Source organism: Dermacentor silvarum, chromosome 3 (assembly GCF_013339745.2).
Source record: "Dermacentor silvarum isolate Dsil-2018 chromosome 3, BIME_Dsil_1.4, whole genome shotgun sequence".
Taxonomy (NCBI): Eukaryota; Metazoa; Arthropoda; class Arachnida; order Ixodida; family Ixodidae; genus Dermacentor; species Dermacentor silvarum.
In genome coordinates, this window is record NC_051156.1 from 125923016 (window position 1) to 125940034 (window position 17019).

At 46.7% G+C, this 17019-nt stretch overlaps 1 protein-coding gene across 1 annotated transcript in view; it reads right to left on the reverse strand.

Moving 5' to 3' along the window:
* The window catches only part of LOC119444752 (uncharacterized), an 87618-nt gene that overhangs the window by 36723 nt on the left and 33876 nt on the right, over positions 1 to 17019 (reverse strand). Inside the window, exons 3-6 of the mRNA XM_049664729.1 lie at positions 16683 to 16796; positions 9897 to 10674; positions 9185 to 9404; positions 1234 to 1299 (exon numbers count right to left, since the gene is read on the reverse strand). Of these exons, the coding sequence (XP_049520686.1) occupies positions 1234 to 1299; positions 9185 to 9404; positions 9897 to 10674; positions 16683 to 16796 (1178 nt within the window). The remainder of the gene's footprint in view (positions 1 to 1233; positions 1300 to 9184; positions 9405 to 9896; positions 10675 to 16682; positions 16797 to 17019) is intronic.

A 17019-nucleotide genomic window follows, 5' to 3' on the forward strand; every position in this document is an offset into this window, starting at 1 on the left:
GGCCTCTTGCAAGGAAAACATCACAGGTTGTAGTGTAAAAGATAAGAGCTACATGACTAGACTGCCAAGAACACTTTAAATGACAGACAAGACAAACTCGCAAGTTGTCATGTAGGTTTCCACCACAAAACTGAAAACCAAGCTTGCATTACCCCTTTTGTGTCTGCGTTGCTTCAAAAACTTTTGTTGCCTCACTTCTGATGATTTGTGATATTTTATTTAGCAGACGAAGAACAGTAACAAGACTTCACCAGTCAGTTGTTGCAAAATGTTTGGTTAGTTCGAATATTCGACAATACTGAAATGTTCCTTTCCGAATACATACTAGTTGATGTGCAGTAATCTACTCGTATTCGAAAGCTCAAACATTTGCCCACCCCTACCTTCAATATGAAGATGTTGCTGAAAGGCGATGAAACTGAAATGTGATGCTGCAGTTCAGGCTGAAGTAAATCATGGGCCAAAATGTAACGATTGTTTCCGTTTGTTTTTTTTTGTCCTGTATCATTAGCTGGCATAACGCTGAGCCTTCGTTATAAAAGATCCTTGTATAAGAAGCCTCGTAGTGTCAATCACTGACATACAAACCATATGGCCATTCTACAACAAATTCCTAAAAAAGGCAACACCATCACTCTGACACTATAAACACTTTACAAACCCAAATGCAATATAAACTCAAAGAGAAACAGGCCAGCTGCCTGTTGCTCTGTGGTTTGATGCAATGTATGTGAGCAACACAAGCTAATTTATACTCTTTACGCCTTCTACACTTGTACGTTTGCACTGACCTGTACCGACAACTACTCACTACACACCCTTGCCTGTGCGAGTATGTTTGTACAGTGTTCGAAACAATGCGCTTTATATGATGCCTGCCAATGCATGCCTGTGTAGAAGGCTGGAAGCTAAGAGCCAGACCCTTTTTGACATAGATGCCTGTGTGAGACACGTTATGCATGTGTGGATATGTACCATCAGCATAAATTGAAATGCAAACCTAAAGCAACTGATATGAGCTCGTGTTCCCTATAATTACTTGGAAGTGATGTGGAATCGCTTTGTAGCTGGTTTATAAGCATGAAGTAGTACAAAATGTACATTTTGGTGTCTCAAAAGAGCCACTCGTACAAATGCAGGTGAAACTGGAGATAAAACAATGTATTGAAGTCGTTTTCATTTGGTTTGCATTTAAATTTATGCTGACAGTACAAAAACAAAGCAAACACTTACGGTTTTACTGCACGGGTAGGGCAAGGTCCATCTAGCTCCCGTCGAAGCACGCACATGATGTCCTCGCTGTTTCAAAAACAATAAAAAAAGCACCTTTAAAACAATTATTTAGTTGGGTTTTACGTGCCAAAACCACAATCTGATTATAAGGCACACTGTAGTGGCGGACTTCAGATTAATTTTGACCTCATGGGGTTCTTTAACCTGCACCTAAATTTAAGTACTTCAGCGTTTCTTCATTTTGACCCCATTGAAATGCGGCCGCTCCGGCATCAAACTTACGCTATGGTGGCTAGAGTAGGTATGCCAACCGACCAGTCTGAAGCGTAGTGCACCACTCCTCCGCATCACAGTGGTGCTGGGCTCAGTCGAACAGTGCTCAGTCGTCTAGTATTTGTGGTTGATGGTGTGAAATAAATAAAACACACGGAGTGAAAAACTGCCATCTGTAACCATCAGTTTATGCAATGAGGAGATACGAGTCTCTGTTATTGCATGTTTGCAAGTTGCTAAAAGATGTTGCAACTTCTACGACGAAAAGGTGAGCAGCATATGGTTAGTGGAAGCTTATCTCCGAGGCCGAATAAGCTAAGTCCGCGCGAAGTAGAAGGGGTATTTTTGCCTCAAAGAAAATCAAAATGCACACTTATTTCTTCGCTCCGAACTGTAAGTCGGGGGAGCCCAAAACAGCATTGTTCTCAGCGCCTACAAGAGCAGCAGCAGACACTGCTTGTGGAAAAAGGACGCTTTTAGGAACAGTTCCTCAAGCGCAATTCACGCATGTGGTAGACTAAAATAGGTTTACCAAAGATGCGATAATATGGCGCTTTCAATCAACTCTAAGACATGATGCTCGAGAAAAGAGCAAACATTACTTGGGACTGTGATCACACAACATGATTGCAAACACTCCGAGAAATGACAGCAAGAAGCTGCAAATGAAGCCTGTGCAACTGCAATGCCAAGACTTCTGTGCCGGCGCTTGCAGTGCTTGTCATCGCGTATGTGTTGCCTCCTACTCGGCCACTAAATATGGCAGTGGAAGGTTCCACGGCTGCCACATTTTCTCTGTGTGTGAAATTAGTTAGTAACATCACCCTCAATAAAGTTCGATTGGAAGCGCGTGAATTTACATGCTAGGACGACAGCACCCCATACCTCGACAGGAAAGGCAAGTTTGCTGGTTGCTGAAAAAGAAAAAATGGTGCCAGCTCCGTTGTCAAGTAAACGGTTGTAAAGATTTTCTATAAGCTTTAGGACAGGCGAACGACCAGACTAATTACACAGGAGCTATAGCACCAAGTGTAACATCCTTGCTCAAAACAGAATTCTTAGCCGCCATGATGACTTGGTGGTTATCGTTGTGCTGGTAATGATGAGGTCTTGAGTTCATTTACCTGCCATGGCAGCCGCATTCTGATTGGGTCGGAATCATCATCATCAGCCTCTATTTATGTCCAATGCAGGACGTAGGCCTCTCCCTGTGATCTCCAATACCCCCTGTCGTGCACTAGCTGATTCCAACTTATGCCTGCAAATTTCCCAACTTCATCACACCACCTAGTTTTCTGCCATCCTCGACTGCGCTTCCCTTCTCTTGGTATGCCTTCTGTAACTAATGGTCCACTAGTTATCCATCCTATGCATTACATGGCCCCTGCCCAGCTCAATTTTTTTTCTCTTAATTTCAATTAGAACATTGGCTATCCCTGTTTGGTCTCTAATCCACACCGCTCTCTTCCCGTCTCTTAATGTTAGGCCTAACATTTTACGTTCAATTGATCTTTGTGCGGTCCTTAACTTGTTCTCGAGCTTCATTGTTCACCTCCAAATTTCTGCCCCATATGTTAGCACCGGTAGAATGCAATGATTGTACACTTTTCTTTTCAACAACAGTGCTAAGCTCCCAGTCAGGATTTCGTGATGCCTGCCATATGCACTCCAACCGAATTATATTCTGAAAATTTCATTCTCATGATCAGGATCCCCCGTGAGTAATTTACCTAGATAAACGAACTCCTTTACCGACTCGAGAGGCTGACTGGCGATCCTGAACTTTTATTCCCTTGCCAGGCAATAGTATTGAGCATTATCTTTGTCTTCTGCATATTAATCTTCAAGCACACTATTACACTTTCTCGGTTAAAGTCCTTAATCATTTGTTGTAATTCGTCCCCATTGTTGCTGAAAAGGACAATGTCACCTACGAACCAAGGTTCCTAAGATACTCACCGTTGATCCTCACTCCTAAACCTTCCCAGTTTAAGAGCTTGAATACTTATAAGCATGCAGTGAATAGCATTGAAGAGATTGTGTCTCCTTGCCTGACCCCTTTCTTAGGTAACTTTCTACTTTTCATGTAGAGAACCAATGTAGCTGTGGAATCCTTGTAGATATTTGCCAGGATATTCACGCATGCCTCCTGTACTCCTTGACTATGCAATGCCTGTATGACTGCTGGTATTTGTACCGAATAAATACCTTTTCATAATCGATGAAAACCATATAGAGAGCTTGATTGTACTCCGCAGATTTCTCGATTACCTGATTGATGACATCGATATGATCCATCGTAGAATATCCCTTTCTAAAGCCAGCCTGTTCTCTTCGTTGACTGAAGTCAAGTGTTGCCCCGATTCTATTGGAAATTATCTCGGTGAATATTTTATACAATACGTAAAGCAAGCTAATTGGTCTATAATTCTTCAATTCTTTAACGTCTCCCTTCTTATAGAATACAGTTAAACCTGCTTATAACGAACCTCCATATAACGAATTCCTGTATATAATGAAGTTTTTCTATTCCCCGACGTTACTCCATAGAAGCACATGTATTTGAGACCTCTACGTAACGAAGTGGCAGCGGGAGACCCCCTCAAAATAACGAATTTTCCCCACCGACAACCTAGAGATTTCGCCCCAAATTTTGTCAATTTTGCGCGAGCAGCAACCGGAAGCACCTTCTCCGCCACGACGGAATGCGACGCGAGCGCACGTGTGCGAGGCGGGCCTGCATCCCTCACCCGGCAACCTTGGCGCCGCGGGCGTGACCTTTCCCCCTCCTTTCATTCAAACCTGATCCTGCCGCTTGCTGCAGCTGGCCTAGCCCGCCAAGCCGGCACTCTCCTTTTCCAGTTGATGTTGCCGATGTGCTGGCAGACGCTGCGACACATGACACTCGATGAGCACGGACACGCGCTGTCAAACGCTGGCGGCGTGTGGAAGCGCCGCTGCAGAAGCGAGCGAAGTGACCTTCGTGCTGTTGTCTATCGCTTCAACACATACTGAGCGCCCAGAACACACAGCACGCACAAAGCTACGAGCCGCCGACGCACCTACACTGCCTAGACTTTGCCCCAACGCAGATCGCTTTAAAGATACGGCCCGTGCGACCCGCCGCACAGTACGCAGTTGAAGCCAGAGTACAGTACAATGGCACCCGCTTTCCCTCCCCCCTAGCTCCCTCACCGGTGCTTCGAGCGCAACGGAAGAAGGCGCGCTTCCTCTCTGCTTTTCTTTATTGCATGCATGAGATTTAGACGCCGTGGTCGGCTCCCCTCGCATGTTTTCACTCGCACATACAGCATAGGGCGCGCGGCGACTGCGTTATAGCCCTTGGAGTTTACACGGAACATCTATGAGCCAAAATCAATTTTGGGGACAGAACGTGTCATAGACACCATCTTTAGATAGCAAATATGGAACTCAAGGGCCATACTTTTGCTGGCAGAAACCCAAAATACGTTATAGTTGTTGCCCCTGGCACTTTGGGCGGCCAATGCCATCGTCAAGCCACCAAGCCAAGCTAAATGAAAAGTCAAAATGGGCACTCGGGCCCGCGCAGAGTGGCAGTTCGCAACGTATGATGCGGGAACGGTCCCACAGTTGCGACACAACAGCAGGGTTACCAATGCATTGGGTTCTATGGGAGCCGTGCCAGGACTAGCCGAAAATGACGCAACAGCCGGGAAAACGCAGCACCCGGGAACGTAACAGCGGGGTTCTACTGTAACACTATATGACGCCATCGTGACGCTCGCTCTTCGTTTCCGATGCCTCGTGCTTGTGCGAAACGGCACGCGTCCACGCATCCAGTACCTGATGTGACATTCCAAGGATGAGTGCTTCGACGAAAATGGAAAACGGGTGCGCGTTACAAGAGAGGGTGCGTTAGAATCGATAAACACGGTAAGCGTTTCTTTTTCGAATTTTCGTGCTGAACCTGCATATAACGAAATCCTCTTTATAACCAAGTTTTTCGGCAGTTTGTCAATTTCGTTATATCCAGGTTTAACTGTAGTATAATGTTGGCATTCTTCCAGCTTCCTGGTAGACTCCTCCATCTTTGATTAAATCGACTGTTATTCGATCTGCTGCAGCAGCTTTCCCTCTGGCCATGTCTTGCAAGGCCCTTCTAACTTCATTATGAAGGAGCCTCTGTATCCTCTTCATCACTGCTTCGAATGAAAGTAGCTTGGCTGCTCTGGGCGCTGTATAGGTCAGTATAGGATTCTTCTGCTGCTTTTACTATGTCATCGAAATTGCTGATATTACCCTGCTTATCTTTCAGTGCATACATCTTGCTTTGTCCTACGCCAATTTTTCATCTCACTGATTGCATGCAGCGTCCATATTTTCCTGCATCCTTAACTTTTTCAGGTTATATTTTCGAATATCCCTGACTTTCTTCTTGTTGATCAGTTTTGACAGTACAGCAAATTCTATCTGATCTTTTGAGTTTGAGACTTTCATGCTTTGACATTTCTTTATTAGGTTCTTTGTTACTTGGGAGAGCTTCCCGTATGGTTGAACCAAACCTTACCTCTAACTTCAATTGCTGCTTCCAAGATCAGCCTAATTATGGTTTCATTCATTACCTCTATGTTGTCTTCACCTTCCAGTTCTAAAGCTGCATATTTGTTTGCAAAAATAGAAAAATACTACGCACTGATTCGCAGGCTAAAACTCCACACTTGTTCAAAACCGCTAAAACTACATTGCTGCATTTTTGCCGAAAAGCTAGAAAAATAATTCCATCATTTCATGTTTTCTAACAACAGCAAAGTTTCCCACACAGCTCTGTTTGCACTTCAAAGAACGGTATTTGAAGCGTAAATTATAGCTGAAATCAGCGCCAAAATGTAGGAGCACTGTTTTACTAACAACAAAGCCATTTTTGCATGATTACTTCAATTACTTAAAATATGGGGTTTTACGTGCCAAAACCACGATCTGATTATAAGCTACGTCGTAGTGGGGGACTCCGGAAATTTCGACCACCTGGGGTCCTTTAACGTGCACCTAAATCTAAGTACGCGGGTGTTTCAAATTTCGCCCCCATCGAAATGCAGCCGTCGTGGCCGGGATTCGATGCCGCGACCTTGTGTGGAGCAGCCCAACATTATAGCCATTGACCAACCACGGCGGGTTATTTTTGCACCATGATGTGGAGAAGCGGTGAACTTTTCTCAGTCGGCACACCTACTCCTCTAGCCACCATACCTGCGCCATTGTGCTCAGCAGCAGAACGCCATAGCCACTGGGCTACCAGAGTGCATCTAGCAGCAGCTTGCTACACTTTTGTGTTGTTTTCCAGTACACGCACATGATTGCAGTTGTTAATAGGTAAGTTGTAAATTTTCAGCAACAAAATTTTCAGCAGCCACACCAGCTCAGCTGGTCCAACTTACCAGTACAGTAGAACCCCGCTGTTACATTCCCGGCTGCTGCGTTTTCCCGGCTGCTACGTCGTTTTCGGCCGGTCCTGGCACAGCTCCCATAAAACCCAATGCATTGGTAACCCCGCTGTTACGTTGCAACTGTGGGACCGTTCCCGCATTATACCTTGCGAACTGCCACCCCGCACCGGCCCAAGCGGCCGTTTTGACTTTTCATATTGCTTGGCTTGGTTGCTTGACGATGGCATTGGCCGCCCAAAGTGCCGGGGGCGACACTTATGACGTATTTTCGGTTTCCGCCAGCAAAAGTATAGGCCTTGAGTTTCGTATTTGCTATCTAAAGATGGTGTCTATGATGCGTTGCGGCCCTAAAATTGGTTTTGGCTCAGAGATGTTCCGCACAAAGTCCAAGGGCGATAATGCGCTGTCGCCGCGCGCCGTATGCTGTATGTGCGAGTGAAAGCGTGAGAGGGAAGCCGACGACCACGTCTAAATCTCACGCGAGAAAGAACGAAAAGCAGGGAGGAAGCGCGCCTTTTTCCATTGCGCTCGAGGCACCGGCGAGGGAGCAGGAATAGCGGCAGCGTTGAGCTCTGGCATCAACTGCATACTGCGCGGCGGTGCCCGATTGCGCGGGCCGTATCTTGAAAGCGATCTGCGTTGGGGGCAGAGTCTATACGCTGTGTAGGTGCGTCGGCGACTCGGAGCTTTGCACATGCTATGTGTTCTCGATACTCAGTTTGCGCTGAAGTGATGAACAACAGCACAAAGGTAACTTCGCTCGCTTCTGCAGCGGCGCTTAAATTCCTGACCTTAGCGTTTGACAGCGCGTGTCCACGCTCATCGAGTGTAATGTGTTCATGTGTTGACACCATACTTGACAGTTAATAAGCGAATGTTTACAAGTTTATGCGGACGATAAAACTACTATTCTTATTTCGTATAGCTGTCTACTAATTTACTATCGCAATGCAATCGATACTTCGGCTGTCAGGCGAAACTACTTTTTTCACACATAAGAATTGAAATAATATTGTGTGCAGTTCAACACTACCCCCATTTCTAAATTTTTTCTGTTTCCCGGCTCTTACGGTCTTTTTTTAAGCTCCCGTGAAAAACGTATCAGCGGGGTTCTACATGCAGGAGGTTAAGAATTGCAGGGAATTCACAAAGGCATGCTAAGATAACAGAACTTTAGTTTTACAGCATAAGCTGTTATGGGCTAATAGCTGTTTCGGTTGCCGATGTCTGCCACTGGTGCTGCAGCTATTGTCAGGAATGAGAAAAAAAATACCCAGTTCTCGCTGGGATTGAACCAGGGCCCTCTGTGCGAGAGTCACCTACTCTACCAGTGCACCACGACAGTGCTTGCTAGCTGCTGCAGAAACATGCCCTATACAGGTGCCCCAGGGTGCAAGGAGTAACGCGACCTGTGATGCGCGCCACATAGCACTGGTACGTGCACACTTTGCACTGCAGTTGCATATTATTGCACCAGGTGGCATGTCATGTAACAGTTGCATCTTATCGTACTGCTTGTTTCACAACGCAAGATGTGCGCCGCGTTGATACGTGCGAACTTTACATTGCAGTTTCATTGTATTCCACCAGGTGTCGCGACATGTAGCTGTTGCATCATATCATGCCATGTGTCAAGGGATGCTACATTTGCGCCGTATAGTCTCGACACCTGTGTTTACTCTTCCGTACATGTTATGCTGCCTACTAGCAAGGCAAGAACCGCTGCTGAAGAAGCTAATCATAGAACTTTGCTCACGGCTGCAACCATGCAATGTCGGGCTCTGCAGTCCTGCTGCATGTCCTTTGCGACCTACTTTTTGTATCATAAAGCACACCCGAGTGTTTTTCAATAAATGTATGCAAATTAAACACTACTTTCTGTATACTCAGTACTTGCAGTTACTGTTACGACAATCTCTTATGGAGCTGCTCCATCAGCTTACGCTGTAACTGTGCTGCGTGTGCCATGGAAGCCTGTGACTTTCTGTTATCCAGCATTATCAGGTTCATTTTATTTTTAATTTATGTTTACTTTCAGGGCCGTTGAGGAATTTAAAGCACAAAAAAATTGTTTGTGGTGGCCCATTCATTGAAGCATTGAAATGACATCTTTAAAATATGTCTGCAGGGCAGTAGGTAGGACAGGGTAGTGCAGGGCAGTAAGTAAAACACTTGAAAGCTCTTTTTCTTTCCTTTCTATACAAGCTTAGAGAAGGCTCTATATGCAAAGAGTGAGTAATAAATGTGCTTACTCATCATCACTCTCACATGCAGGCTCCTGACTCGGAGGTGCTTCAGCAGCTGACTTCACAAAAGTTCCCGCTGATGCCTGTGGCTCCTGAAGTGTATCCAGGTGAGCAGGAGATATCATAGGGAAGCTGAGCTTGGCCGGCTGCAATGTTGGCTGCAAAGGTGGTTCAAACGAATGTTGCACAGCTGGACTAGCAGTTGGCTGTACAGCAGGCTCTCCACCTGACTGTGAAGGATCTTGTACAGCTGACTGTGGGCACGGTAGCACAGTTGATGTACTACTAGCTGGTTTGAGGCATTGAAATGACAGAGTACCTGGCTCTCCACTTGAATGAGCGCCAGCCTGCAATGTTGGCTGCATGGGTGTTTGTGCAGTTGATTCTGTCCATGGCTGCATAGTTGATGATGCAAGTGTTGGTTTAGCGATTCGAGCCAACCGGGCATCTTCCTTTGCTGCAAGCTTTTCCCAATCTTTTGGGGGTGCAATCCCTAATTGTTGACATACAGCAGCCATTTCCCGCATGCAATTCTTAGTCGGCTGCCTCAGCGTAAAGGAAGTTCCCCCTGATGCCCGCGGCTCCTGAAGTGTATCCTGGTGAGCTGGTGCTATCATAGGCAAGCCAAGCATGGCAGGCTCCAATGTTGGCAGTACAAGTGCTTCAAATGAACGTTGCACAGCTGGACTAGCAATTGGCTGTACAACAGGCTCTCCACCTGACTGTGCAGGATCTTGTACAGCTGACTGTGGGCACGGTAGCACAGTTGATGTACCATTGAGGCATTGAAATGACAGAGCGGCTGGCTCTCCACTTGAATGAGGGGCAGCCTGCAATGTTGGCTGCATGGTTGTTTCTGCAGTTGATTCTGCCCGAGCCAACCGGGCATCTTCCTTTGCTGCAAGCTTTTCCCAATCTTTTGGGGTTGCAATCCTAAATTGTTGAAGTAGAGCAGCCTTCTCCTGTGGGCGATTCTTGTGCACACACAGTGTAACAACCTCGCGAGGGACATCCTCAGGATATGGAGGTGTAGGCCTTCGTGTGTCACAGGTAACTGGCTGTGGTACTGTAAGCTGCACTTGTGGTGCAAATGCTACGCCCTGCATTTTCTCAGCTAGGTTAATCGCCGGAGCATGAGCACAGCCCCGGTCCAGTGACCGAGCATGTTTGATTGTTTGTGAATTGGAGGCAACGGGTTGGACACCAGGCTCAGCATGGTCAAGTGGGTTAGCTTGGTCAGTTGGCTGATCACCAGGCTGAGCATGGTCAATTGGCTTAGCTTGGTCAGTTGGCTGAGAACTGTAAGCTCTCAAGATGAGGTGGGCTGGTTGAGGCACGAGGCCTCCCGGCAGGTTATGGTCAGCTCGAAAAGGGTAGTCAGATGGGTGTTCTGCGATTGCTGGTCGCTGTGCTGATGGAGGCTCATTTGAAATCCCATCATCCCCTTGTAGGTCTGTGGAAAATGGCTCACCTTCCAGAAGATGTGCCATTATTCGCTAGAGGTAGAGAGCAGGAGTAACAATGCATGATTTAGTAAAAAGTCCTGGTAAAACGCAAACAAATTTGAATACAGGGGTTCAAAAAATGCTTACAAGCAACCTAGCCAACCAATTAACTTATGCAGCCTACCACATACATGAGCATTTTGGAACAGGTGGGGCTTTCAAGTAATTAAGCAGACAGCAATATTTTATAAATGAGATTATGCAGCGTAATTTCTGCTGTCATTAGTAGTGCACAACAAAGGCGCACCCGATGGTGTGTGGGAAAGTGTGTATCCCCTCCCGCTCTTTTTTTCAGCAAGGGTCACATGTGCATTCCATATTGATGAATGTGCTAACATTCACTGCAATACAGTTGTGCAATGCAGTGAAGTATACAAATTGTACTGCAGTGAAAGGAGGTGTGAATTTGTGCAAGTATAAACAGTAGTTCATAATAACAGGGGTGGGACTGCCCAAAGTCATTATGGAGCAATTTTTGGAGCAAGTAAAGTTGCGTTTTGGAGCAGCCTGGAGCAGACAAAATTTCATTTTGGAGCAGCTTAGAGCAGAGTAAATTTCATTTTGGAGGAGCTTGGAGCAGGCCAATCTGAATTTCAGTGGAATAATGGAATATGGCAGCGCACTTCAAAACCATGATGAAACAGAGAATAACCCAACACAAAGCGTGTAGTAGAAGCAGGCTTTGTAGCAGCCGACGCTCATGATGACAGCGGAAAATGTTCTCAAATTTTGCGGTGCAATCAATGCGCTAACATAATTTCTGGGTCGCCATATGTCACCGCAGACCTAGAAAGCTGCAATCAACCCTGAGCTGGTATAACAACAAACTATTCCAATCTGTCTTTATTGTGATAGCAGTTATATGGACACCCAAGCGCATTTCTGCCGTCGTCGCCGCCGTGATCTTCTGCACAAAGTCCAGGGGCGATAACATCGTCGCTGCGCGCTGTATGCTGTATGTGCGAGTGAAAGAGTGCGAGGGTGAGCTGACGATGATGGCTCAATCTCGCGCGCGCAAGGGAGGAGGAAAGCAGGGAGGAAGCGGCCGTTTTCGGTCGTGGGCAAGGCACGGTGGGGGGAGGAAAGGGAGGGGGGGGGGGGGGGTTCGCCGGTAGGCTGCTGTGTGTGGCGTGGCAGCACAGGCACTACCTTCAAAGCGACCCGCGATGGGGAAAGTGGGAGTGCTCCTAGCTTCATGCGCGCTGTGTTTGCACCGCTTAGTTTGTGTTGAAGCGAGAGGCAGCACGAAGGTGGGAGGGGGGGGGGGGGCGGCGCTGTAATCTGGCAGCAACTGCGGACTGCGCGGCCGCCAGTGGTCGCGTGGGGCCTATCTTGAAAGCAATATGCGTTAGGAACAGTGTCTAGATGGGCGGACGGCTCATACCTTCGTACGTGCTGGGTTCTCGCCACTCAGTTTGTGTTGAAGCAATAGACAGCACGAAAGTCACATCGCTTGCTGCTGCTGCCACGCTTTCTCACTCCACCGTTTAGACAGCGAGTTCCCACGGTCATCGAATGACATGTGTTCATGTTTGCTAGTGCACGTGTGACACCATGCCTGTTAATTTAGTTAGTAAGCGAACGTTTACTAGTTTATACGGCCGATGAAACAACTATCCTTAATTCGCATAGCTGTATACTAATTTGCTATAGCAATCGATGCTTCACCTTTCGGGCGAAACTGCGACTTTTTATTCCAAATCCACCATATGCCTTCGCGATAGGTCAAAATGGCTCAGGCCTCACCCATATGGGGATAAAAACAGACTGGAAGATTTTTACGGTACACTGGCCCTGGGGACAGAGACGCCCGCCCACTGAACCCGCCGCAGTGCATGCCTCCCTAATATGTAGTTCACTCGCAGTGCCCTCAGCCTAATTTTCGTTGTTTTGAGCCTCAGCTAGAGAGCGCCACGCCACTCGGCCCACTGAACCATAATCTACATGGAGGTATTCTAGTACTCTAAATACTGGCACCCCGCCCGTTCCGACTGCAGTGGCAACAGCTGGAGTGACCGCGCGGGCCGGCCACTTGCCAAAAGCACCGTAAAGCAGTGTTATGAGTGCAAAAATCACGAGACACTGTGAGGGAGGCGCCGTAGTGCGGTCTGCGGAATGTGAACAGCCGCACTCTTTTTCAGAGAACGAATCCGCTCGCTGTCTGTGATCACTGCCAGAGTAGACATGCCGAAGCTGTTCTGGCGCAGCATGGCGCAATTTCGGTCAATTTTCAGCGTTTGGCGCAGTTTGGTGCAGGAGTCCCACCCCTGTTATAATAAACTTTGGCAGTGCCCCCAGAACAGAAAATTGGCAACTGGCGGCCAACTGGCGGACTAGCGGCCAACTTCGTTGCGCCGCTAGTCCTTGGAGATCCTGCACTCAGATGCTCTCCTGATGCCTCCGTCTGTCAGCATTTTTTAAATTTCTGCATGCTAAATGATTTTACTGCAATACATATCTGTACTGTGGTGAACTTAGTCACACAGCAACTTTCGATTACGATAGACCTTGATCCAGATCGAAATTCTTGACTACGATTGGCTCCCTCCTCAGCTTGCATAAAAGAGCCAATTGCCACCGAGAAACTCGATCCTGATCGGGCTTGAAAGTGCTGTGTGACACCCGTATTACTAAAACTCATCCACCATTACGGAATGCATAATACACCTTTGCACTCCCCCCCTCCCCCCATACCGACCCTAAACCTGACGGGTAGATTTTTGTGACAGCCTGGGTCGAAGCCTGAAATAAAACAACATGTTCAGTTAATTGCTGCAGGCTGCTAACCACCGACCCATCCTCATTTACAAGTGCGTTTATATAGGTCAGGTAGGGCTGGGTCAACTTACCCTGTGCAATGGGCTGGCTCTGTCCGACTCAATGTACTCTCAACCAGATAATATAGAGTTAACATGATCCTGACAGACAAATCTGTGCCCGAGGGTGGCCTCAACCAATCTTCGTCGGGTGCATCTAAACGCCCCGATAGACAAAAATCGCTTGTTGATGAACAGTGGACGAAGACTTGCTACATTCAAACTTGACGACCACAAGTGCTGCTTCAGCAAACTTTCTACTCCCAGTAAGTATTCAAAGTGATGTGCGGCTTTAAAGGGAACTAATTTTTATGGTATGTGCCCGGTGTGCCACCCCCTGGCTATGCCACTCTACACTGGCATTGGTGGGAAGTCATAGGATATGCTAATAGTGCAACTCATGCAGTGCTGGCACCCATTTATGGCACAATTAGTTGATTGCATTTTGTACCTCACAAAGAGACCACAGAACTCTGGGTACTCGCTCGCAAACACGCATGAGTACAAATGCAACATTATGAAAGCACTCACACATGCCCTGCCATGCAATGAGAGGCACCACGACTTATGGCTGCTAGATCGAAGCATAGGTGGCGGCACCATCAATGCCTCTAACCATGGAGAAAGGAAACCCCAGGAGAGGCCCTGGCCAGCACGAACATATTGGAGAAGGTGTGGCGGAAGTCACGTGCTGTTTTTCGCAAAGGAGCACTGGGACGGGTACCCCAAACGTCAACGTTGCCATGGCAACCGTGCTCCTGAAGCTTTCGCTGCTGCTTTCGGTCTCTGAAAAGTGATATAAGATTTTTCCGCCGGTGTCTTTCCCGCAGCACCTTTTGTTCGCGAGAAAAGCCGACTTTGGAGTGTGGTGTGTAAGCTTGAAAGTTGTGTTTTGGGTCTGTGAGTGCGAGTGTCGGCCAGCAACAGATACACTCAAGCAATCACGACGAGGGTCTTCGTTGTCTTCTTCAACGTGCCACGGAAAAACACAGGAGCGCGTCTGCTTCCCTAAAACTGCTACAGAAGTTTTGTAGGCTTTGTTTTGACGCGCGTCAGGAGAACACACTTCCGGCAGCTCGTAACAATGCAAGTTCAAAGTTCGCACCCATCTGCTCCGGCGAGCTGCAGAACCCGATTGGAGGCGCAAATAGAGGTGGCACACCAACATGGCTGCACTTCCAGCTTCAAAAAAGTGACGTCAGGGCCTCTCCATTTTTTGTTTCCTTCCTCCATGCCTCTAACCATGGCTCAACGGGACTTGCGGCATACGTGCGCATGGGCAGAGAGTCCAGTCAGGCCGTGCTCTAACTACACTCTGTTGCAGCGTAATTTGGTAAACGGGGAAGGCTGCGGGCGATGTGGGGCAATAGTATCATAGTAGAATGCCATGCGAGTTCTCCCGGTGTATCATCCCGCCCGCCTCTGCGACAGGCCGAAGTGGGAGCTGTCAGCTCAAAAAAATAAAGTCATAGTGCAGCCATTTCAGGCCCCTGTCTAAATGATGTATGCACTGTGTGTGCCAACGTATGTGCCACCCCCACCACCTTGTCTGTGTGCCCCACCATGGCCCAACTTGATTTCAAATTAAAAGGCGAGTTGACGCCACATGCACGTGTCCGAAAAAAAGTTTCAAGTGTATTTATATATTTTTAAAACACCTGATGATGAGTAATGAGATCTACAAAAATTGTTTTGAACAAAAACACTTGCATTAGAAAAAAAAAAAGAGAGCAAACAAACTATGTTATGGGACTCTCAATCGATTTTGACGATCTTGTACAAACGTACTGAGTCATTAGGGTCGGTCCTTCTGATCATTAATTGACATATCCAAGTGTTCCGCATAAAGCATGTAATTTATTATAAGGTTTTACAAATGCACATCACTACCGATCGCAGCATGCCACTCACTTGAGTTTTCACGCTGGTAGTGACATCTGGTGACGCAGTGTCTAACCAGAGAGCATGCAAAACTAATTCTGCAACTTACATATTCTACCTAACTGCACTGAAAAGCGTTGGTAGCGACATAATTGTTAATGTATACTTTTACGATTTCCTTCGACAATAACGCTGATGAAAAAGGAAACTCAAATGCACTGTAGTTAAAGCGTCACAGGATGTTGCCACCAGCTTTGCGACTGCCGGCCACAATTCATAAACTGTAAGAAGTTCATCTTGAAACTGCAGCACACACACAATAAACGAGGACACAAGGCAAAGGTAACACACAGGTGTTTCTTGTGTGTACGCTACAGTTTCAAAATGAATAGCTACCAACTCGCCCAACTTTTACTACATTTACTGTAAGAAGTTTCTGCATACGCTTCGTGTGGCATCAGAGCAAGACAAACAATGCAAACAGTGCGAAATGGCTTCCAAATACAGAGACAAGCCAATGACATAGCACGTCACCGAAATTCCACCAAAACTTTTGACGTAACATCGCTTATGACGAGGATCTACGCTGATGACTAACAGGAGCTGCACTTCTGAATCGCTGCCTGCACGAACTTAAAAATTAAATTAAAACGTGTTCTAAACAGTCTTTGCAATTGATTCTTTACAGATCATACCCATGAGCTGGCAGGAAATTAAACTAGCAGGTCTCTCGAGTTATAATTTTTGTGTCAGTATCCCTTTAATACACAACTTGCGTCCAGAAGGCCCGTTACAGCCACGATTTCTGGACCTCCAAATATGCCACTGCCACTATGTCTGACAGGCTAAATATTGATAAGTGTACTTGTTTTATGTTTCTCCGGTGACCGTACTTCACCGGCTAACAAATGCTAAACATTATCGCTCAGCGCAAGACGCGCCTGCTGTGTTTCGTCATACAGTTTTGCTACTGTGTTCTTGACAGTCACTACCACGTGACAGTATCACAGGGGAGCTGCTTGGCCTAGTGCTACTGGTTGCTCACCCAACAACTCACAGGAAGAGCAAGAGCCTATCTGCAGTTGAATATGACAAGTGGAGTGCAATTTAAGCAATCCACAATGTTGCAATGTTCGAAGTCACAGGCCAACAGATTAGTACACAAAATACAAGCAAATTTTGCATTGGTGATGAAGGAACTGCGCCTTCATGTACACTGATGGCCTTCCAACAACTATGCCTCACTTTGTTATAATAGGTCAGAGCAGTGAAATATCAGACCAGCATCTCTACTGCACTTACCTTGTAACGCAAAGTTGGCAGAGCAAGACCTTTCTTGACCAGCAGATCAGAAACGTATGCTTCAGGCTGCCAGCTTGCAATGCACAGATTGACGGAGTGTAGGGCCCCCTGACGCTGCATAATACCAAAATGTAAATTTACTGTTGGCTCAATCAGCAAGAAATGCATCTGCAATGGTCTAGATAAATTGGCACTACTTTTTATCACATACATTTCCTCGTCTGTTTTTGTGCAATGTCCCTAAAAGGCAACATAAGCTTGATTTTTCCAGCACTGTATGTCAACCTACCTCGCTAGCTGCAATCAGCGCGAATGAAGATCTTGAAAAAAAAATAAT